At 35.9% G+C, this 25,934-nt stretch overlaps 2 protein-coding genes across 2 annotated transcripts in view; one reads left to right on the forward strand and one right to left on the reverse strand.

Annotated features, from left to right (window-relative positions):
• LOC106133062 (uncharacterized) overlaps positions 1–16,583 on the forward strand; it is a 49,763-nt gene extending 33,180 nt beyond the window's left edge. The window contains exons 2-6 of the mRNA XM_013332662.2: positions 5,837–6,045; positions 8,202–8,334; positions 14,747–14,880; positions 15,706–15,907; positions 16,405–16,583. Coding sequence (XP_013188116.2) covers positions 5,837–6,045; positions 8,202–8,334; positions 14,747–14,880; positions 15,706–15,907; positions 16,405–16,583 — 857 coding nt within the window. The remainder of the gene's footprint in view (positions 1–5,836; positions 6,046–8,201; positions 8,335–14,746; positions 14,881–15,705; positions 15,908–16,404) is intronic.
• A 5,875-nt stretch (positions 16,584–22,458) lies between these two features.
• LOC132902183 (uncharacterized) lies at positions 22,459–22,932 on the reverse strand (the record flags this gene model as incomplete). The annotated part of the gene is made up of 1 exon (XM_060946277.1): positions 22,459–22,932. A coding segment is annotated over one exon (474 nt), but the record flags the coding sequence as incomplete, so codon positions are not given.
• Positions 22,933–25,934: the final 3,002 nt, after the last annotated feature.

A 25,934-nucleotide genomic window follows, 5' to 3' on the forward strand; every position in this document is an offset into this window, starting at 1 on the left:
AAGCTGAGACGCATTACCTTATGTTTGCCGTTGGTAAAATATATTCGGTGCCATTTTGGACTTTGATAAATTGTGTGGATTGATTCCTTTATTGTTATTTTCATTTTGTAATTTGGTTGATATTGGATTTTAAGATTTAGCCGATCCCTTTTGCCTTTTATTATCATTGCCTGTATTTTAACTTTCATCATTATTAGGTCCAGCATTATTAGGAAATGTTTGTATGAGACCAATACATTGGTATTTATTATGTCAGCTATCGGCTTCAAAAATTGGAATCAGCATGTGTGCAAAGACATATCTTCGTCTCTTTCCTGAAGGGTAGAAACTCTCAACCTGCTGCGAATCCTGCAGTCTTCATTAATTGCATCCACATAAATCCCTTTTTCTCCATGTTCATTCGAAAGCTATAAAGTCAATTGAAGGTACTCTTTGCCCTTCGCCAGAACTGCCCCGTATATTCTGGAGCAATAAATTTAGACCCTCGCTCACATACATGCCTATATCTATGTTTGACAAAAATGACCTAATATGAAACTAAAAACATAAAATCCTCTGTATTTTATGATAGTATACGCTCGGTTGCATCCTCAGCCGTTTGCTAAACCCAAAGTTACGACCGCATAAGTTATACTCTACAGCTCGTCTTACTTCAGCATAGAAGGTGATTTGGCTGGGGCTTCTAACACAGCTATGGACGTTGCATCCTAGCACAGAATTATTAATGAAGCTACTCAAGTTGGTAACTGCCGGTTTGATAATATTTGTTCTCACATAAACAAAAGAGCACAGGAATAAAGATTTGATAGCTTTTGGGTATAAATATTCAAATATTTTTCAGTTATTTCATATGGTTTTAATGACTTTTTATTATTATAAGCTAGCTGTTACCCGCGACTTAGTTTTGGTCAATAAAAATCTTTAATTCTTTAGATAGCCTTCTAAAAAAGTGGTAAAAGTGTGTACTGGCATCAAATTTTGATACACCATTTGTAAGTGCTGGAATTCTTTGGTGTTTTCATCACTTTTATTTTCTTTTCTTTTCAAAGGTCCATTATGTGAAAATTACCATAATTTTACAAGAAAAAGGTAAAAAATGTTATTAGTTACCCGTTTGCGTACCACATGCTCTGATTGACTGGGGTAATGTGCTAGAAAATGGAATTTTCTTTTGTGTACTGAGACCAATTTTTTCACTTGTTTTGCTCGCTTTGTTGTCTCCTAATAACGTATACGTTGAGTTGTGATTTACCTACAACAAAGTAGAAATATTTTCTGCTAGTCTGGTAGTAATGAAAAAACAGTTTTCTTGAAATATACATTTTGTTTTTTCTTATACATACCTAATTAAAATCTGATGAAATATTAAGAGGTGCTTGTTAAGTGCTTTTTTCCTTTACTTCTACAATATTGGAGAAATCCGTCTTATTAGTCAGATTTTTATGATCGAAAATTAGACCAGTCTACCTCTTATGATACACATAAGAGGTAGACTGGTCTAATTTTTCTTTTTTATTCTTCTTCAATGGATTGCATTAGCGATAAGTTCGCCTTTGTACCATCTCTATCTGTTTTATGCTGTTTTGTATGTTTTACACTTATGGTGCAATAAAGAGTTTTATCTATGTATGGGGTTACGCACACAAAATTTTTTACATAAATAACATCAAGCCTCTTTCCAGGAGGGTAAGCATAACTTTATCTTTCAACTCGCAATAATCTCTGCACAATTCTTTTGCTTTTGCTCACTTGCGCAAGCACGTTTCTTGACTTGACAAAACATCCCCTTCTCTCTCTTAATATACCTTTGTTGTTAAAAACTGATTTCTATTGTCTTCTCCTGACAAGAGACAAGGTGCACTAAACCAAGTTAAGTGTCTAACTTCCCCGGATTACAGACTAAGCGCCATTTAAGTTGCATCATACTGCACTAGCATAAACCGCTATACTTAGATCAAACCATAGTTCCATGAATTCTACGGATTTGAAGTTGCGCAATTCTGAATACGGCCCACCGTTTCTTGCTTTAACTGTGCACAGGATTATTACAACTAGCTTTTGCCTGCAACTCTGCTGCGAAAAACATAGAATCTGTCATTGATTTGATTTGGCTAAATCAATTTAAGCTTAAAACGTTCAATAGATTCGATTGTACGTTGTCTGTCAGTCGCTAAGGATAAATAAGTTTTTTTAAATAATAATATTAACCCCTATGCAATCCTACATCCACATAATCTTGGCGAATTTCATCAATTAAGTTAATAGTTTTTCTGTAGAAAATTTCCTCTAATAAATCAAAATAGTATCGCACAGTTGGTACATTTATCAAGTGACATACTAGAATATATGGCCGTTTCTAATCCCCTGAAGACATTATAATATAGCCAATTCATAATTCTAAAGTTTCTATGCAATATCTCGAATGTAATATAATATAATGCTGTCTCCTGAAAGACATATTGCTTTCAACCGTTCGACTTCAGGATTCAATACAAAAGTTTCAAACGTATTTTAAATTATCGATTTAGAACCCTTTATATTCTGTGATTCGAATTTGAAACTTACCTATTTCATTTTATTACTTGGTAATATGACTTTTAATTGAATGTTATGTGAAGTTTCTATGAGGTTGAATAAGTCATTGTGAAACAGTTGACTAAATTTTTGAAATATTTTTATCTCATAATGCCCACAGAAATCTCAAGAATACTCAATCATACGGGCATTAGTCCTGGTTACGTTACCTCTCTAGAAAAGAGGCCACGGTCTGCGTATACGCTCTTTGATTGGCTAAGTCATGTTTTTACACGAAGCGACTTTTATCTGACCTCCGCAACTTTGCAGAACTAACGCTTATTGGATCATGGTAACACTGATGTGTTAGAATGATCCAATATGCGTTAAATTGCCTGATGGTGTAGGTTTCCTCACGATCATTTCACTCACAGTAAGAAACAATTAATGCACACACATAATTCCAAAAAGAGTAATTGGTCTATATGCTTGGGACATGCCGTCGTTGCTATACTGATAATTTTCTACTATTGTAACTTAAATAATTCAACATTATAACATAACATATAATGACTAAATCCCTTGCGGGATAGATAGTCTTCAAAAGGCTGAAAGTCCACGTTCGGCTGTTTGGCTTAATGATAGCAAGCCCGTCGCCTAAAAGACGAATCTCAAGTATTAAAGCATATAAGTGTTCAACACTAGGTCTACCCAAAATCGTATGCACCAACTAGTTTTCACATAAAAGCGAACCGGGCCGTGTCTCTAGAGAAATGGCGAAATCTTCACATGAAACATACTGCATCCCTTAATAAAATATCTTTCGCCTGAATATAAATTGCCCAATCACATTCGGTTCGAAGATCTCGATTCAATTTGAATTTATTTTATATGCCGACCGCATAGGTTTCTCCCTAACATCACTTGTCCCAAAGGTGGACGGGGATTGCTATGTTTTAACATTGGAAGTTTAAGTTTATTTTTAGATCACCCATAACTATACCCACATACATTGATCAAAACAGGTACGTCAGAACAAGAACAGATATACAGAATATCGTGAGGAAACCTGCACATTCAGGCAACTGAATGTGTTAAGTAAACCTGACCAGTGTTGGATCGATCATGGTTAAAGGCATACCCCGGGCTGTTATCCAGAGTGGTGAGGATGCAACCGGGACTAAAGCCAGGAGGAAGAAGTATTAGTAATATTATTGTGAATGAAGCGAAAGAAGTATGCAGGGATCATGGACAAGTGGAAAGATGTGGTTTTTCCAGGACAGAGGCGTGATTTTTACATACATACATACTTATATATCCCTTGCGGGGTAGACAGAGACAACAGTCTTGAAAAGGCTGAATGGCCACGTTCAGCTATTTGGCTTAATGACAGAATTGAGATTCAAATAGTGACAGGTTGCTAGCCCCTCGCCTAAAAGAGGAATCTCAAGTTTATAAGCCTATACCTTAGTCGCCTTTTACGACATCCATGGGAAAGAGATGGAGTGGTCCTATTCTTTTTTGTAATGATGCCGGGAACCACACGGCGTGATTTTAATGTAGGCATAAATAGTATTAAACATCTCTTTATTCTTCACGAAGTTATAGAAATTGTAATATCTTTCGTAATAATTTTCAGCTGAGAAACTGCTTGCTCAACAAGAATTTGCTCGTTATCTGAGTTGCTGACTCATTCTGTTGAAAGGGTGTGTTAATTTCCACGTGGAATTAAAATGAAAGTTAAATTGTATAAACTACCTGTATAAAATACAAAAAAAATCTATAAATAATATGTAAATGCACTTACATAACACCTACATCGAAATAAAAGTAGTAAAAATATTTTTTTTTACAAATTTAGAACTTTTCTTAATTATTTGCAAATTTCTTTTTTTATTGAAATTTATTTTATTTCGGAAGTTCTCCAACTTTCTCGAATATTTTATCACCCATCAAGTGGAACATTAAATAACCTCGTTTTAAAATATTAATACATACATACATATACTCACGTCTTTATCACTTGTGGGGTAGATAGAGCCAAAAGTCTTGAAAACTCTGATATCAGCTTTAACATAAATAAATAATATATTGCTCATCAGTTTTTCTTATTTATTTAAATATGTATGTACTTACATCAAGGAAAAAAATAAAAATAGACCTAAAACTAAGAAGTAATTTACTACAAAGGCACTACTTATTTCTAGAGATTTATTTTATCTTTTCTCTATCTCTTCTTATTGTAATTGTTTTAATAGAGTTTAAGTTGGAGCAAATCATTTACCGGATTTATAACTCTTTTTGTTAGTCGTGACTTTAAAAAACCCAATAGTTTCCTGAGAAAATTCGCGTAACAAAAGAGATGTGTCACCCACAAATTGCGTACTATTCCTTAGTCTCACCATCAGCATCCTATTTTTCACGAAGTCAAAGAAGACGTGTGACAGTCCTGATAGATACGTTGGATATTTTTCACAGTAGATATAATCAACTTACTGTTTATTCTGCATTGATAATTAATGTTCATATTGACATTGTATAATTAATTTGTATATATATATATATAGTATGCTGTGTGGTTCCCAGCACCAGTAGGAAAGAGAATAGGACCACTCCATCTCTTTCCCATGGCGTAAAAGGCGACTAAGGGATAGGCTTATAAACTTGGGATTCTTCTTTTAGGCGACAGATTAGCAACCTGTTACTATTTGAATCTCAATTCTATCATTAAGCCGAACAGCTTAACGTGGCCTATTAGTCTTTTTGTAAATTTTTTTCTGTTGGCTCTGTCTACCCCGCAAGGGATAAGGACGTGATTATATGTATGTATGTATGTCAATTATAAACATTTTCCAACATGTTTTGCGCTCTTGACAGTGTGCAAATAATAAGTAAGTAAGTAAGTAAATGCTTTGTTGTTCACTTAAGGAGTACATTACACATATAAAACAGTACAGTACAAAAGCGGGCTTATCCCTAAGTGGGATCTCTTCCAGCAAACCTAACAATAAGAGGATCACATACAAAATTGAGGCAAGGGTGAACAACAGTTTATTAACGATAATGTGATTCACTTGCAAATTACTTAGTCAAATTTTTGAAGTAAGCATACGTTATATTAAACAAAAAACATACAAAAAAAAACTGTTACAAGCGAAATCATCATCAAAACAGCATCATTAAAGTTTGTCAGACAGGAATTAATTTACATTATAATAACATTACCCAATAAATAATATATAATGTATATGTAAAAAATAAAAATAGAACATTGTTTCAAAGTACATAAGCGTAATTTTAAATTACCATTTCTTTTTTCCAGGTGTTACCAGCCTCCGTGATGTGAAACTCCTCGTCAGACCGTCAGTGGTGATCAGAAATGGTACAGCATCACTGATCTGCTCCAGGGACATGCAGGGGGCGCCACTGTACTCCGTGAAATGGTACAGGGGAAACCATGAGTTCTATAGGTACACGCCTTTGGAGACTCCACAAACTAGGGTTTTTGGTCTGCCCGGAATTTATGTCGATGTAAGTATAAAAATATGACGTGTGATTTTAGATACTTAAGAATAGAGTCATAAGAATTCCGACTTATTTCTAAACTAGAGGCCGCCCGCGACTTCGTCCGCATGGAAACCCTATCAATCCCGCGGGAACTCTGGGATAAAAAGTAGCCTATGTGTTATTCTGGGTCTTCAGCTACCTACATACCAAATTTCATGGTAATCGGTTCAGTAGTTTTTGCGTGAAAGAGTAACAAACATCCATACATCCATACAAACTTTCGCCTTTATAATAGTAGTAGGATATGATCATAAAAGAAATTTAAAAGAAAAATCAGAATCACTTCCCAGCGCGACAATGGTGGAATGACTTTTTTATTTTATTTTTTACCTGAAACTGTCGAGCTTGCGCGATGAGAATTATAAATGTGGATGAAGCGAAAGAAGTATGTTATGCTCGTGGCAAGTGGAAATATATACTTAGTTATATCCTATTAGTTATAGCCTATCCTTCCGGCAAAATATATGTATGTAAAATCTCTTCACTGGGTTCAAGCCTTGCTAGGGAGTTAAGGATAAAATAAACACGACAGAAGTTAAAACATTAAACAATTTAAAGTAATAATAGATTTACAGAACACACGAGAAAGAAAACAAAAAAATAAATAAAAAAGGAAAACTCATTGAGAACGTTCGCGAAACTTTGTAAAAGCTTAAAGTCTGTGTTGACGAAGTTTAACAGCTTTCAAGGAAATCTCCGAATTACTCAACCGAACTCTCGGTGGAGTAACTGAAAAATAGTTTCCCAATCCCCTACTCGTCTTTATCGTTTCAATCTAGCAAATTGGGAGCGTGTTCGTGATATCGGCGGAAATCCTGGATTATTTCTGGAACAAGACAATGCAGGTGCTCTTCTGTTTTAGTTGTTTTTGGGTTTGGTCGAATTGGTTTTTATTTGCAGCAAAAATCGAAACATACATACATATATCTCTTGTGATAAGCAACGTTCAGTAGTTTGGCATAATGATATAATTGAGATTTATGTAGTGACAAGTTGCTAGCCCATCGCCTAAAAAAAGAATCCCAATTTAATTTTATAAGCCTATGGTCGCCTTAAACGACATCTCTGGGAGAAAGATGGAGTGGTCCTTTTCTTTTTTCTATTGGTACCGGGAACCACACGGCACAAAAATCTAAAAAAGGTAAAATAAATAGTTTATTATCCTTATGCTATAAGGTGTTTATTTACGTTACTCATTTCACGTGCATTAAGTTTAAATAAATAAATAAATATTATCATTCAAATGTAACAAGACTGACGTTGCCCGCGACTTTATACGCGTGAAAGATTGTGTCGTAGTACTACGTTTATAAGCTCTGTCAATCCGCAAGGGATATAGACGTGATTTTATGAATGTATGTACTACGTTTCATTTGAAAAAAAATATATATTTAAGGCAAGGACGATGTTTTGTGCTGTTATAATATGTGCTTTCGTTCAATCTTATGGTTAACAGTCTGGGATTTGTTTTACGAAGACAAACCTACCTTGTTCAAATCTCGTTCTGGCGAAAGATGAATGAAAAGTGAATGAAGCAAAAGAAGTATGCAGGGGTCGTGGCAAGTCGAAAGATGTAGTATTTGATTACTCCTCTGAAAAAGAGGCGTAGTTTAATTTATGTAATACGTATTAGTAAAAGCTCTCAAATTGGAAATGAACGGTTTTGCCTTTTTCAAAGTAAAGGCCATTACAATATACCTACTTACTTAGAATTTCAAGTTAATTCTCGTAAAAAATTCAGGTCTAGCAATCTTGAATAGTTTTGTTACTAGGCATTATGTAAGTTTTATAAAGGGAAAACCTTTTATCGAACCTTGTAGCCTGCGATCCTTAACCTTTGAAAATTTACATTTTTTGAGCCATAATAAAAAATAAGATTGAAAACATACTCCGACTATACTTGATGGTATTATAACTTACGTACACACATAAAATCACGCCTTTTTCCCGGTGGGATAGGCATATACTAAATCTTTCCACTTGCCACGATCTCTGCATACTACATACGTGGCCATTCAGTCTTTTGAAGACTGTTGGATCTTTCTACCCCGCAAGGGACATAGACGTGACCATATGTATGTATGTATGTTATTCCTCATTTTTATATCATGAAATTTCAGATGAACAACTCGAATGGTAGCCAGGTGCTTCTAAAGCACATGGACATCACTCTAGCTGGAAATTTCAGTTGCGAAGTGACAGCGGACGCTTCGTTCGCGACGCAGATCGATACGAAGTTCGTCGACGTTGTGTGTAAGTATTTCTATAATGATAATTAATTTAGTGCCGTGTGGTTCCCGGCACCAATACAAATAGGACCACTCCATCTCTTTCCCATGGATGACGTAAAAGGCGACTGAGGGATAGGCTAAAAAGAATCCAAGTTTGTAACTTGGATTCTTTTTAGGCGATGGGCTAGCAACTTGTCACTATTTGAATCTCAATTCTATCATTAAGCCAAATAGCTGAACGTAGCCATTCAGTCTTTTTAAGACTGTCGGCTCTGTCTACCCCGCAAGAATATAGGCGTGACCATATGTATGTAGGATGTATTATAACTTTACGACTTAACTTTGACCGCCTCTGTGGCGCAGCGGCAGTGCGCTTGTCTGTGACACAGTTGGTCCCGGGTTCGAATCTCGGCCAGGACATATTATATCCCACGCGGGGTACACAGAGCCGACAGTCTTCAAAATCTTGATTGGCCACGTTGAGATTGAGATTAAGATTCAAATACTTTAAGTAGGTGGCGCTAAGACTTTGTGATCCATTGCACAAAAACCTTAGGTACCACTAGCACCAGATTATCTATTAAATCAAATCTACTAGAAGATAACGTTGTGTTTAGCGCGGTGAATGTAAATGTTTGTTACGTTATGAAGAGTTTTAATAAGACCGTTTGTAATAACGTTGGTTACCGAGAATCGTTTAATACTCGTTGAAATGTTTCCTTTCATATTTAATTTATAATTGTATCTAACATTCATGGAAATGTTAAAGTAATTAGCCGTATTATTAATATTAATTAAAAAAAAGTAAGTTTATTTAATACTTTTGTTATTAGTTATAATTTATGTAAAGCAAATTTCGTTAGGTACATAAAAGTGGTATATACATTATATTAAACTTATTGCAAAAAAAAAAATTAAATTTATTCGGAGAAAAAGAAAAGTTTTAGTAACCTACCATTTATTTATTTAAAAGAAGTCACTAACTGACAATCAACGCATTGCAAAATCGTCTATATTTTCTAATTATCTGGAACGAGAATCATATACTGAGTGCTCTCTTTCAATATGTAACGCGATTCAGCAGACACCCTGTATATTATATCTTATTCCAAGTTTAAAAGCTTTGATTTTGATTGACTTCTGATTTTATCGATCGAAGAGAAGCGCTTGTCACATACTAATTTGCACCACTAAAACCAAGCTAAAGCGAAAATATATTTAAATGATGATGGAAAATGAACTCCACAAAAGTACTAAATTAATACGAATATAGCGAGATCAAAGTTCCCAGCGCAAACGTAGCCACTCTCCATAGTTGTGTTAATTATAACTTCTGTCTGGATTAAATTTCGAAACTTTAATACAAATGTAATAAAATTTAGTTTTTTTGAATATTATTTTTCAGATTGTTTGGGGTCTCTTTTAATGCTCTTTACCTAGACCTAAGATATATATTTGAATTTGTAATTTGACGTCGTTGATAAAAACTGTGTAATTTACGCCGCAAATTATATAATTATTTTTGTAAAAATAACAAATTTGAATTTAAAGAAAAAAAAAAAAACAAAACAAAAAGTAACTCAATCGTGCGTCATTTCACTGACAATTTTAATAAAAAAAAGCTGTCCCTTTATACTGCCTTCTTAGAGGGACTGGCTGGGGGAATTTTATGTACACTTTTTAACTTCTAACTACCCAAGCGACAAAATATGGTACTATAAAAGATCTGAAAACATTTATATGTAGAGATTCTACCATTTAGTTTTGATTCTTGCTTCATAACTGTCCCGACGACGACCCCGGTATATAATTAAATAATTTTAAATTAATAAAGTTTTATATCTCACAAACAAATTAACGTAATAACGTACCTATTTGCATACGAACCAGCAAAGCATATCATTGTATGCTAAGCTGGGTGCAGTAAACATCGAGTATTGGATAATTATACTGAATGAGACGCATCGCAGGTTCATATCACTCGCGCGTACATGCATAATGTTGAACTGCATTAATTTACGTTTGATGCATCTTTTTGTGTTACAGCTATATACAGCTCACGTCTTTATTCCTTAAGGGGTAGACAAAGCCCAAACAGTCTCGCAAAGATTGAAAGATCACGTTTTTTAGTAGTCTTTTAACCGTCGTCCACTGACAACTCTCATATTATATAACAATGCATTCTCGTAATTATGAATGCTATATGCATCGATTTTACATTTGGTTCATAGATTAACCAAAATTCTAGTTTTAGTCGAGTATTCCATTTCTATATATTTATATTGGTACCGTGTGGTTCCAAAATAAAATAGAATAGGACTACTACATGTCTTTCCCACGGATGTCGTAATAGGCGACTAAGACATAGGCTTATAACCTTGGAATTCTTCTTTTAGGCGATGGGCTAGTAACCTGTTACTATTTGAATCTCAATTCTATCATTCAGCCTATTAGCTGAACGTGGCCTATCAATTTTTTTAAACTGCTGGTTCTGTCTACCCCGCAAGGAATATAGACGTGATGAATGAATTTATTGATTCCCTTTCTAATATTCCCCATCACTGTTACCGCGAAATAAATCGTATGCACGAGCGATTGGTATGAATAAATCTAAAATTCAGTAGGTTCACGTTAACAAGAATTGAATTTAGAGTAGTTAGGCACTAGGTAGATTTTAGAGCGTCAGTAGTTGAACAGTTAAGGTGCTCAGTAATAATGAGCGAGTGAAGCCTTTCAGATACAGGTAACTTTGATCATGTACCAATGATGGATCTTTTACAAACATTAGTTTGAATAACCTATGCTCTTACTGTGAGGAAAAACATCGTGAGAAAACTTGCATAATCTTGAAACTGAAACTATGATCCAATACCTATGAGGTTCCTCTGAAAAGGCTGCGAAAGTCAGATGGGAGACGCTTTGTGTAAAAACCTGATTCACCCAATCCAGGATCCCGCTCATGAAAGCAATCCCAGGGCTCCTCTCCAGAAAGGTGAGGATATAACCAGGAATGGATTGGGATTCTTCTTTTAGGCGATGGGCTAGCAACCTGTCACTATTTGAATTTCAATTCCATCATAAAGCCAAACAGCTGAACGTGGCCTATCAGTCTTTTCGAGACTGTTGGCTCTGTCTACCCGCAAGGGATATAGACGTGATTATATGTATGTTGTATGTATCCAGGACTAACGTTGGTTCCTAAATTGGTTGAGTCAGTTAGTTAGGAATATGAGCGAGGGCAGTTCATGCTTCTGGCAATGAAGCGGTAGGCGATGGCACCGTGTGGATTTAGTGGGTTCAAGCTCCACATAACCCGTTCGGCTTCCCGTAGCCGGACGGGTAGACGAAGGTCTTTTCACACGTTAAAAAAAAAACAAAGCAAAAAAAAGGTTTTTACACGAAGCGACTCCAATTTGACCTCCACACCCTTTGCAGGGGAAACTTAACCTGTATTGGATCTATCATAGTTGCTTAAATGTGAAGTTTATCTCACGATGTTTTCCCTCAACGTAAGACCATGGGTTAGTATTCAAACTGATGTACATAACTTCGAAATAGATGCTTTAGCGATAAGTCCGCCGTTGTACCATCTATATCTGCTTTGTGTTGTTTTGTATGTTTTACTCTTATGGTGTAATAAAGAGTTTATCTATCAATTTATCTATCTATTTATCTATCTATAGTCATTGATACATGGCCGAGGTGGCATTCGATCCTGTGTCTTTTATGCACATCACGCATTTTAACCGCGCCCAACTTTGCAATTCGACTACGCACTTTAATACTTATTTTCATCAAATGCAAGTAAGTATATGTTAGTTCAAAACTTCCAGTTTGTAAGCACCCTTATTTCATTTCCGGCATTTCATGCATATGCCAATACAGGGAACTGTATTCTCAGAAATTCGGTTTATTTGTCATATAGTATTTTAGCAGTATGCAAGAGAAGGGTTGATCCTTTTGAGTGGTATTATGTAAACATATGATCACGTCTTTATCTGTTACTAGGTAAACAACCTTAGTATGACAAGATTGAAATGCCATGTTAAGCCGTATGGTTTCAAAAGCGTTAGCTCTGTCTATTCCGTACGGGAGATAACGAGAATATTTCTATATTATATATGTATGTATTCTATATGGTATGTACTCTGCTTAAATATTTTCTTTACTTTCGATGTTTTGCGCTCAATCTACCGACCGAAGTAACCGTAGTACCATGATGCATTAGTGTATATAGGCCTTAATCAAACGCATTAATTCCCTTTGACTGACTCGTAATGAAGTTCCTCTAACGTGCCACTAAAGCTTATTTATACATTCCATAAAACCACATTTCTTCTCTCAACGATACTATATTTCATAATAAATACTTATATAGATAAACATCCAAGACCCAGGCCAATCAGAAAAAGTTATATTCCCATCATGCCCTGGCCAGGATTCGAACCCGAGACCTCCTATGTCACAGACAAGCGTACTCCCGCTGCGCCACATAGGCCGTCAAAACTATAGCCTACTAACTAATATAACTATACCCTATTTTCGTAATATCGCATCATCTTCTTATCCCTCACGGGGTAAACAGAGCCAACAGTCCGAAAACCCTGAAAGGCTACGTTTTGAGTTTAGCGCTACAAACATATACCCAATAATATAGCTGAGCATGAATTGTATTAATGTATGTTATGCCTTATATTTTTTTTTGTTCCTTCTCTTTTTTCCTTGTTATACGTTAATAAATAAAAATTGAGCTCTTACTGGTGGCACATCAAGATGTAAGGTACTTCATAAGATTCCAAATGATCATAAAATATCAATTTCTTTTCTAGAATTCATCAATATTATTTCAATACATAAATACATACATATGGTCACGTCTATACGCCTTGCGGGGTAGACAGTCTTGAAAAGACTGAATAGCCACGTTCAGCTATGTGGCTTAATGATAGAATTGAGATTCAAATAGTGACATGTTGCTAGCCCACCTAAAAAAGAATCCCAAGTTTGTAAGCCTGTCCCGTAGTCGCCTTTTTCGACATCCATGGGAAAGAGATGTAGTGGTCCTATTCTGTTTTGTATTATTTCAAGCTTTGAGAAATCCATAAAATTTTGTTGTAAATCAAAATTGAATCATAAATCCGAGGCTAGTTATAATGGCGGAACTAAATTGAGTGGAAACGGTCTTAAATCCCGCATTTGTATTCTGTCGAGCATTCCCTTCAACAGAATTGGGACCAAACATGATATTATGTGCTTTCCAAACGTTTAATCGCATTAGGAAAACAAACAGATATACTAATTTTTATATAGGTAATTGAAGCTAGGAAAATTCAATCCTTTATTTTTTACATACATATATGGTCACGTCTATATCCCTTGCGGGGTAGACAGAGCCAACAGTCTTGAAAAGACTGAATGGCCACGTTCAGCTATTTGGCTTAATGATAGAATTGACATTCAAATAGTGACAGGTTGCTAGCCTATCGCCTTTAAAAAGAATCCCAAGTTTGTAAGCATATCCCTTAGTCGCCTCTTACGACATCCACGGGAAAGAGATGAAGCGGTCCTATTCTTTTTTGTATTGGTGCCGGGAACCACACGGCACACGTGCCGGGTACCTTTATTTTTTCCGAAATAAAATTCAATATTAAACAATATTGAATTTTATTTGTTGTTCGTGAATCCAATATATCGTTCGAAAGTTATAATTGAAGTACTTTTAATATCATCAAACCTCCTGTCGTTTGTCCCGGTTGCGTCCATCTCTGTAAAACCTTGAGTCTTGAAATATATAGCGATACAGTTTATAAGCAGTAAACGTATGCATTATAAACTGAAGAACTAGCATTAGAATAAGAGAATTCTGATGATTTGTAACATACATACACAAAATCATGTCCGTATCCCTTTCGGGGTAGACAGAGCCCACAGTCTCGAAAATACCAAAAGGCCACGTTCAGCTGTTTATGATATGTAAATGATTTTAATATTTATAAAAATCTAAATAAATATATATTTCCATAGCTTCCATGCTGATCTGGAAGTGGAGATAAGGCATATAATGTGCCAGCTGCTTTTTGCAGCTATAATTAGGTCAATTTTGTATTGGTGCCGGGAACCAACGGCAGTGCCGTGTGGTTCCCGGCACCAATACAAAAAAGAATAGGACCACTCCATCTCTTTCCCATGGGTGTCGTAAAAGGCGACTAAGGGGTAGGCTTATAAACTTGGGATTCTTCTTTTAGGCGATGGGCTAGCAACCTGTCACCTGTATTTGAACCTAAACCAAATAGCTGAACGTGGCCTATCAGTCTTTACAAGACTGTTGGCCCTGTCTACCCCGCAAGGGATATAGACGTGATTATATGTGATGTGAACCTTTACCAACCACCAAAGTTCTCTAATCTGTAATAGATGTTTCATTGTAATTCCAGGTCTACCGACCTTCGACCCAGTCCTGAAGGCCGACAAAGACCGGTACCAGCCCGGGGAGATTCTCCGGGCCAACTGCAGCTCATCACCTGCAAAGCCTGCTGCGAACCTGACCATCTCCGTTAATGGAGAGCCTGTATGTGTTAATCAACTTCTATTTTATCGATTGTGACCTCATTAATATTAAGTCTTAAGTTTGACGGCCTCTGTGGCGCAGCGGTAGTGCGCTTGTCTGTGACACCAGGGTCCCGGGTTCGAATCCCGGCCAGGGCATGATGAGAAACGAACTTTCTCCGATTGGCCTGGGTCTTGGATATTTATCTATATAAATATTTATTATAAAATATAGTATCGTTGAGTTAGTATCTCGTAACACAAGTCTCGAACTTACTTCGAGGCTAACTCAATCAGAGTAATTTGTCCCGTATATATTTATATTTATTTATTTATATTTATAAAAGTTTGAATCCAGGCTAGGGCGTGATAAATTCGTTTTTCTGCTGACCTGCAACGTCTGAATTGAGGCTTTCAAAAATATTGTATCTTGGTTACTTATATGCCTGAATTACTTAAGTTTCTTCATGATGGTTTCTCTCATCGTAAAAGTATCTGTAACCATGACCACACGGCACATGCATGATTGTTATCATTAAAATCTCTTTCACTTATTCATACATACATACATACAGTCACGTCTATATCCCTTGCGGGGTATACAGAGCTAACAGTCTTGAAAGGACTGAATGGCCACGTTCAGCTATTTGGCTTAATGATAGAATTGAGATTCAAATTGTGACAGGTTACTAGCCCATCGCTTAAAAAAGAATCCCAAGTTTGTAAGCCTATCCCTTAGTCACCTTTTACGACATCCATGGGAAAGAGACGGAGTGGTCCTATTCTTTTTTGTATTGGTGCCGGGAACCACACGGCACAAACTAATTCATTATTGAATCTATTCCAGCTGCTGGCCTCGGAGACCAGTCTGCACCCATCGGAGTCAGGTCTCCTCTGGACCCGCGTCCACGCCGACATCAAGGTGACACCAGACCTCTTCATCAGCGGGAGACTGCGGGTAGCCTGTGTTGCCACCGTCTATGACGTGTACAAGAGATCTGCTAAGCTGGACTTCTTCACGCCAGAAGCGGATCCAAGACCTGAGAGAAGTGAGTGATATTCGTTGAACCCATCTTTGCATGTTTGGCTTATAGTGGGGAGAAGCAGAGACTGCACTTGGTTACAGGTGAGTGTAAGAAGAAGCATAAAGTAAGTCTTTGCAAGGATTTTGTTTTGGTCTTTGCCATCCTCACTTTTAAGTCCATTAGCTCCCAAAATTACGACAACATATCAGGTATGGACAAACAACATATCAATACAAATGATTGATTAATAGCGTTTCTTCCATTCTTTAAGTGAGAACATTAGCCAAAGTGACTAAAGTAGTCCCCACCCCTCGAGTGAGTCCTCCTCTGAACCCAAGTCCACTCAGTCATCAAGACCTTTTTAATAGCGGGAGACTTCGACCTACGGGAGACCTGTGTCACAACAGTCTCTGACGTTTACAAGAGATGCCGACTCTGTCTATCCCTTGAAGGATACTTATATGTATAGAAAAAAAATTTGAGAATCTCTATTTAACATGATTTCTTCAATTCTATTTCAGTAACACTCAACGGTGGAGCAACAGCGTGTGGAACATTCAATAAATGGATTCTTCTATTTCTCCTCTTCTTCTTGCCTATGCTGGTATCTTCTGATGACTATACCCTGGACGATGGAGGGGATTACTACGATGACAACACAAGGCTGAGACAAGCAGCTTTAACTTTAATTCATCTATGAATAGCTTTTAAAATAACTTAATTATACGAATTTAGTCTGTCTATATTTTGAATTGGCTAAGCAAAGTTTTGGTAACCTTTGCTTTTTTTACTCGAGCCTTTATTTGAATAGGAACGTCTTTTAAATTTAAATAGTGACATCAAGAAGATTTTCATTCGCAAAAAATAATATTTAGTTTTCGAAGAAGAGAATAGCGTTGTATTAATAACTGGTAATTGCGTTTTGTTTTCAATCACCGTTAATTACTCGTAACTGACTTTCATTCAGGTTTAACTCTTATTTATTGGATAATAGTAACTTTTAATTGTTATCAGAGTCCTACCCTTCATAATGACTTACGTATGTATTTAAATAGTCTCTAAGTTTTATTGTAACAGTGACTGGTTATGGTGACAAATATACCAAAAAAAATATTGCATATAGCAGTTACGAAAATCGGTTTGAAATATTATTACGTCATTATTTTTAACCATATTTAATGAATAAATTAATAATATTTCTGTTTTCTGTCAAAAAAATTAAAGTATAAATAGGTTAGAAAAAAGTTTACTTAGCCGATTGAGATTTTTTGCCATGTTAATTGTTTTTGTTAAATATCATAGTATTTATTTCAAGTTACGCAATTTTATGTAAGTGTAAATAATATTTATGTAGGTACACGTTTTAATACATACTAAACTACCTATTTATTAATAACTATATGACTACTACCATGCCGCACTGGTAGCGAGAAAAACATAGTATGTGCCAGCTGTTTATCTTCTGTTTTTATTGCGCGATAAACTATCGCTGTCCCGTTTCACGTCATAATGAAAAGCGAAACAGTGATAGTATACCGCGCGACAAAAAAATCGTCGCGCGTGATATGTATATAAATTTAAGATTCTTCATTAAGGCGTTTATGGGCTAACAACCTGTCACGATTTGAATTTCAATTCCATCACTGTTACATTTTTAAAAGGCTCTGTCTACCTCGTAAAGGATGAAGAAGTGACTATATGTATGAATCTATTACTGCAACAGTGGGAATTAGTGTAATTCTTGAATATTGCCTTTAACAATGGTAAATCATAGGTCATACACACATATATAATAAAAATATATATAAAAAAGTCGTCTATATCCCTTGCGGGGTAGACAAAGCCGACAGTCTTGAAAAGACTGAATGGCCACGTTCAGCTGTTTGGCTTAATAAAAGAATTGAGATTCGAATAGTGACAGGTTGCTAGCCCATCGCCTTAAAGAAGAATCCCAAGTTTTTAAGCCTATCGCTTAATCGCCTTTTACGACATCCATGGGAATGACACGGAGTAGTCCTATTATTTTTTTTATTGGTGCCGGGAACCACACGGCACTAATATTATAAATGCAAAAGCAAGTTCATTTGTTTGTTTGTTTATCCTCTCTTCACGCGTTATCTACTGAACGTCGTCTGGAGACGGACTTTATATACTTTTTATCCCTGTAAAACTAAGGTTTCTGTGGGATTTTTTGAGAAAACCTTTATTCCGTTGTATGTGGCGCTTAAATTGCACGAGCGAAGCTGCGGCTAAAAGCTATAATTGCAAAATCTCTTTGTTATTTCCATTATAATGTCATTGAAGATGAGATACAGGATTATTTAAAACTAGCTATGCCCGCAACTTAGTCCACGTGGAATAGTTATTTTGGTCAACATTGAAGCCCTCAAGGATTAATAATATTCCCCGTTCTTTTCACATTTTCTATTATTTCTTTGCTCCTTATAGTTGCAGCGTGATGTTATATAAATAAAGCCTTCTTTGATAAATGGTCTATTTAACGCAAAAAAAGAATTTTTCAATTCGAACCAGTAGGTCCTGAGATTAGCGCGTTCAAACAAACAAAACAAACTCTTCAGCTTTATAATATTAGTATAGATAGTATAAATTTAAACACATATAATTCTACCGAAGGAGTATGTAGACTGTGTACACAACTTTATTGTCAAAATTTCCGTGTGGTTCCCGGCGCTTAAGAATTTGTATATATTTGTTTTTTAGTATAAAAAAGAGAGTATCTTGTATCGGAATTAAGTATTGAAAAAATGATCAACTTCCTGAAATTTTCTTTTCATCTTGAAGTAAATGTACCTATATTTGACAGCTTGAATGTTTTTTGTCTTTTAAAATTAATTTCTAAGCCAGTCAGATTTTTCAGCTTTTGTCAGATGTACAAATGTTGTGACCGAGCACATAACACTTGCATATCTAACAAATTTCATTTCTTCATTCTGAACTTAGCAATATAATTGTTTAAGTCTTATTGAAATTGTAAGTAACTGCTAAGTCTTAGTTTATAAACACCTAATTTTAAATGTAAAACACGAATTAGTATGTAATTAGTTAGCAATGATGATAATTCAAAGATTTTTATTATGTAAATATTACAAATTAATAAATTAATTAAACACCACAAATTTGGCGTCGATTATTTAAAGTGTTTATCAGAATTATTCCGAAAAAACATAAAAAAAATATCTGTCACTATTTCAACTCTATCAGTAAGCCAAACGGTTGAACGTGGCCTATCGGCCCAGTGGAAGTTCCTTCCTCTGAACCAAAGGACCCAAGTTCGATTCCCAATCAAGTCATTACGAAAAATAAATAGGTCTTGGATGGTAATATCCCATATCACAAGTATATACTTTGGGGCCAGGCCAATTTGTGTGATTTGTTCTGTCAATGTATAAAATCCGCAATTTGAGAATAATATGATCATATTGACGGCCTCTGTGGCGCAGCGGTAGTACGCTTTTCTGTGACACCGGAGGTCCCGGGTTCGAATCCTGGCCAGGGTGTGATGAGAAAAGAACTTTTTCCGATTGGCCTGGTTCTTGGATGTTTATCTATATAAGTATTTATTATAAAATATAGTATCGTTGAGTTAGTATCGCGTAACACAAGTCTCGAACTTACTTCGAGGTTAACTCAAGCAGTGTAATTTATTTATAGACATTCACATGTATGTTTAAGTTACCAGAAGGCAGCAGTAACTAAAATAGTTGATTAAGATAATGTAACTAAATACGTACTTAAATTCTCTTCATCATAGAGATGACGTCACAGCTCTATTATCAGATTTTATAAATGTTCTCAATAATAAATCGATAAAAAAATTCAATGAAAAGTAAAAATTTTATAGTTACCCTAATTTTTCTAATTATTTGGAATAAACATCAGATACTGAGTGCCCTTTTCAAAATTCAACGCGATTTGCCACACACCCTGTATAGCTCCAAACTTTGATATGAATCAAAAAGGAGTAAGTATTATTGTTTTGGATCTCGAATAGTAAAATAAAGAAATCTTTATTTCTGTTTGGGGGTTTGATTATAAATATTGTTAAATTACCCTTCGCCACTTCTCGCCAACGATTGACATTCTAGGTTATCAGTCTGCAGTAAAGTTACTGGTTGGTTTATGTAAAATATTTTATATGACAAGCAAAAAAATGTTAATTAAAAAGTGTTTGTTTATAGGTAAATATTAAATATTCAACCTATTTGTTTAACCTTCATAGTTTTGATTTTAATTACAAACACCCTGGCCGTTGTATTAGTCCCCGTAAAACTATACTAATATTATAAAGCTGAAGAGTTTGTTTGTTTGAACGTGCTAATCTCAGGAACTACTGGTTCGAATTGAAAAATTATTTTTGCATCAAATAGACCATTTATCGAGGAAGGCTTTAGGCTATATAATATCAAGCTGCAACTATAAAGAGCAAAGAAATAATAGAAAATGTGAAAAAAAATTGTTCATCCATAAAGGCTTCAATGACGTCCATAATAACTGTTCCACGCGGATGAAGTCGCGGGCACAGCTAGTCTACTCATGAATTATTGTATCTAAGATTTTATCTACAAGAAATAAAATAACGTACTGCACTTTTTATTTTCCAATGTTCAATACTATACTATTATACTCTTATTTTGTACTATATTGTCACTATCATTATATATTATACTCTGTAAAATTTTCTTAAACTGAACAACTGCGGCGCTAAATCTAAGCGTGTTTTAAAGCCGTTGGTGGTTTAAAAATACAAATAGCACAAACTAATTGTTTGGGCGTCCCAGTGGCACAAATGAGCAGAAAATTATAAGAGAGCGCAATTAGAAGCGGCTAGAAAAATCAAATTAAATCTCTAATGAACAAACAAGGTGTGTTAGCGTAGTGTTGGTATACAGAGTAAATGTTTTATAAAATAAACATTTATCTTTGAAGATAGCTATTTAGAAACGGCAAATACCTGTAGTAGGAAGATAGCGGTAAATTGGTTTTTAAAAATTATATTTATAATGCGTGTTCTAGTGTAAATGAAATTAAAAAAGGAAAGAAATTGTACAATGCACCTGGTTCTTTTTCTAACACATGTAATTAAAATTACAAAGTATTTGTAAATTAAAATATTTTGTTTTTTTTTTTCATTCATTCATACGTTCATAAAGTCACGTCTTTATCCCTTTCGGGGTAGACGGAGCCAACAATCTTGAAGAGACTGATTGGCCACGTTCTGCTGTTTGGCTTTATGATAGAATTGAGATTCAAATAGTGACAGGTTGCAAGCCCATCGCCTAAAATAAGAGTTCCAAGATTATAAGCCTGTCCCTTAGTCGCCTCTTACGACATCCATGGGTAATGATATGGAGTGGTCCTATTCTTTTTTATATTGGTGCCGGGAACCACACGGCACCATTTTATTTTCTTTGTTGCAGAAAATATATGTACGTGTTGCCTCACGGCTAACATTGTGGCCGATGTTACAATCAAAAAATGACAAGCTAAAGTAATAATTAAATAACGGTTTCATTAAAAAACTGTAATTTCGCTACTACATTTTTAAATGATTTTATAAATCTTTTATGGGCTAATAGAAAAGCTACTTTCTGATGTACTAATTATTATTATACTGCCTGTAATGCACTTGTTTTTGGCCATATCCTACCTAAGAAGTACCCTTAACCTATTATATATTTAATATGTAAATTTCCTTGGCATTTTTTCACTCATCCTACATCTTTCAATTACATAAAAACTTCGCTAAAGAAAATTCCAAAAAAAATTTTTGCCGAAATGCGAAAGATTGCAGCGCATTTTCATAAATATTCGCGAAATCTCTGCAATCGCATACTCTGTGCATCCATCGCGTCGCCTTTACGAGTATGAAAGCCAATAGAGTTGGCGTTCATACCATCCCAATCCTAACTAATATTATCAATGCGAAAGGAACTTTATTTTTGTTTGTTTGTTGCTTACATAAACTTAGCATTCCGGTAAAACTAAATTTCCCGTGGGAAGTTGCGAAATAGGTATCTGTATTATTTTATTGGTGACGCAAAATGAATGGTGTAGGTGGCCCTAATAAATAACCTAAATTCGCGCATAAAGATGGCGCTAATATAGTGCAGGCAAAGCTGCGGAAAAGTTAGTCAAAAATAATAATTGTATTTCTTCATTCATATAATAAAGCTGAAGAGTTTGTTTGTTTGTTTAAACGTGCTAATCTCAGGAACTACTGGTTCGAATTTAAAAACTCTTTTTGTGTTGAATAGACCATTTATCGAGAAAGGTTTTAGTCTATATATAACATCACACTGCAACTGAAACTGCAAAATAAGGTGAACGGGCCGAGGGTCTGTTGTCTGTCTAAATAAAAAAGAATTTTCCCGTTCAAGATACGTCTTGTCGTCTCGTCGTCTTATGGTCGTCTCCTTAGTGTCCAAGTCGATTGTCCTTTTTTTCACCGTCTGTCAGTCGGTTTTAGTCATCTAAAATGTTAAGTCAAAAAGTGGATTGTCCATGGAGGCTGAACGGCCGCTACATTCCCACCTCCAATACCAGAAAGCTGGTACTCAAGTTGAGGAGCGGACGTCCAGCCGACACAACTTTGTCACAGGTCTAACGTAAAGTCCATGTCTTGTCTTGACTTGGGCCACACGGATCAGGCCGTCCTTGCCAGGAAAAACCTGATCGACCCTGCCAAGAGGCCACTGATTGCGGGGTAGTTGATCGTCAGCAATCACAACTAAGTCACCTACAATCAGTGGTCTGTCGTTGTCGCGGTACCATTTGTCACGTCGAGTCAAAGTCGGCAGGTACTCCTTTACCCAGCGCTTCCAAGTCAAGTCTGCAAGTCGCTGGGATTCCCTCCAGGTCTGTCTTAGTAAGTCATAATCAGTGAATACTCCAAAGGGATAGTCATGAGAGTCGGTTTTCATAAACAGAAAATCATTTGGTGTCAGAGGTAAGTCGTCATCATGGTCTAAAGGTACGTATGTCAAAGGTCTTGAGTTAATCATAAATTCAGTCTCAGTTAGCACCGTAATAAAGTTTGGTCAGTCGGATTCGTAGTCTTAAGGGTCATCATAAGGCTGGTCCTTACTAAACGCTCCCACCATTTTTATCTCAACGCCACCCTTGGGTCTGTCTGGGTCGAGTCTGAATAAAATAGAATTTAGCCCGTTTAAGATACGTCTTGTCGTCTTATGGTCGTCTCCTAATGTCCCAGTCGATTGTCCTTTTTTTCACCGTCTGTCAGTCGGTTTTAGTCATCTAAAATGTTAAGTCAAAAAGTGGATTGTCCATGGAGGCTGAACGGCCGCTACATAAGGAGCGAAGAAATAATGGAAAATGTGAAAAAAAAAACGGAGAAAATTATGCATCCTTGAGGGCTTCAATGATGCCCAAAATAACTTTCCGTGCGCTCTTCTTGCCATTTTGAAGGCATCATGAGATCGCAGGCATTTTACTGTTGACTCTGTGTGCCCCGTAAAAGATAAATGCGTGACTCTCAGGGGAATTTTAATATTCCACCATATATGCATTAATAATTTAATCCTATTATGTATTTTAATTAGTAACAATATTTTCTAAGCATCGAATAAAAATCTGCCCATAGGAATTTTATCATTCTAACTCTATTTCATTCCTAGTTCCTTGTCTTAACCCGTCAACGCATACTTCGTCCCGGAGGCTTCCGGGCCGACCCACAAAGGCTTAGCTAAGAATTATAAGGCGAGCCGAGTCCGTTTGAATAAACTGAGAGATGGTGAAATTTATTCTATTTTTTTTTTTGTTAGTCACGAAGTTTGTTGCACAATTTCCATAGTGGTGATGAAGAAAGAGTGTGAGCCGGCTGTCCTTTTTCACGCACACTGTAAATGTAAACCAAAGAAAAGACTTTAAACTTGGGCTCTCTTTTATACTTAGGACTAGCGACCTGCCTCGCTGCTTCGCACGGGTGATTTTAGCGCTATATACAAAATGCGACGAAATTAGAACCACCTTAAATACATTATACATATAAAACTTTCTCTTGAATCACTATCTTCCGAAAAAACTGCATCGAACGTTTTAAAGTTTTTAAGATCTAAGCATACATACATACAGACATAGGGACGGACACGCGACTTTGTTTTATACTATGTAGTGATTAGTGATATAACTGTCACTATCTCTGATTTTACACACAATTTCACAATTCAATCACTTGTGACCATTGACTCCGTCTAAATCGTAAGTAATAACGACGTTTAACGTTTAACGAGGTTATGTTTAACCTACCTGGGGAGGAGCCTGGGTTTTGACTCTAACCACAAGTAAGAGTAAAAAAACAGGACATGGAGAGACTCCCTTCCCACCTTCATTTCCCTGTAATCAGGTAACAGGTAACAATTCTATCATAGACAACAACTGTTTATGATAGAATTGGTAAAAGTACTTTTTTCCTTTAGTCTCTTCAGACATTCACGGGAACAAGAGTTGTCTATCCAATAGATCATATCAAATATTCAAAAAAAGAAATTAAAATAAAATTCCTATTCGAAATATTTACAAAACACAAGAGCAATAATTTGTTTATACAAAGAGTACCTACACTACAAATTGGTTGAGAGTTATTTAAATGCGGACTCAAACGGATAATACAACAATTTAAACGGGAATAAATCCGACTGACACGCCATCTAGCGGGTCTTGAGAGCGGAAAGAGCTTAGAAGGAGACTCCTGTGAAATCTCGGCTCAATCACTAAGTTGGATCTTGTAGATAGCGAACTGTATTTAAAATAGTCGAGAATTTTTATGCTTGCTCTTGAATTAGGAGTTGCCCTTAATACGATGTTGTATGAAAACATTTTGAATTTGATTGAAGCGAATATGCGTGCCGTGTGGTTACCGGCACTAATAGAACAAAGAATAGTACTGCTCCATCTCTTTCCTGGTCGAAACAGCGACTAAGGGATAGGTTTATATACTTGGTATTTCTCTTTTAGTCGATGGGCTAACAACCTGTCACTATTTGAATTCGAATTCTATCATGAAGCAAACAGCTGCACGTGGCCTTTAAGTTTCTTCAAGACTATTGACCATGTCTGCCCCACAAGACGTGACTGTATGTATGTATTATATATTTTGTTACCGCTTCTTCTGCACTGACGCCTTGGAAGCGGCAGTAAACTTAGTTTTTAAGTAATTTATTTGACGTCAACCAAGTTGTTAAACCATACGACAATTATTAAGCGATATAATAATATCCTATAATAATGAATAAAAAATTTTGAATTTTTGAATTTTTTTGAATTTTGTATATATGAAGCGCAAGCAGTATGCAGGGATAGAGTCAAATGTAAAAATGAGTCTGCCTCCGGGAAAGAGGCGTGACGTATGTACCTATAAAATCTTATCTCTATGATGTCCGAAATACTATGTTATAATTTTTATAGGCAATGCCTTTATTTGTCGTATTGCAAAGTGTACTGTCTGACCCCCCTAGCATAGGGGGCGAGTAACATACAACTTAAAGGCACTATAAAGATTTTGTAGGGAGTGTAAGTTAAGAAAAGGATGCGCTGTTAGAGAGAAAACGCGAGAGTAGCGCACTCCTCCCATGTCATGACTCATTCATTCATTCATATAATCACGTCTTTATCCCTTGCGGGGAAGACAGAGCCAGCAGTGTTTAAAGAAGCAGTGTGAGTATTATGCATATGTTCCCAAAAAAAATTCTATTACGCATACATCATTCATCATCAAATTTTTCATCATAATCAGGTCAGCTTTATGAAAGAGTAGATTGCAGACAGACAACTAGACATTGAATATATGTTTTGAAAATGTATGATTTTTTTTTTAACAATTTTGTTCCAACCTTTGCGGTTAACCAACTAAAAAATAATGTCGTACAAAAATGTCGCGTATTCAGAAACGCACAGGAATTCCCGACGGGTTGATTCCCGGGAAATCCCGGCTCAATCGCGAAGCCCGTAAAACTGGAATTCGTGTTCCGGGAACGATTTAGTGAAAATAGCTCGGGAATATTGAGGAATGAGG

The sequence above is a fragment of the Amyelois transitella genome, chromosome 10 (assembly GCF_032362555.1).
Source record: "Amyelois transitella isolate CPQ chromosome 10, ilAmyTran1.1, whole genome shotgun sequence".
Lineage (NCBI taxonomy): Eukaryota > Metazoa > Arthropoda > Insecta > Lepidoptera > Pyralidae > Amyelois > Amyelois transitella.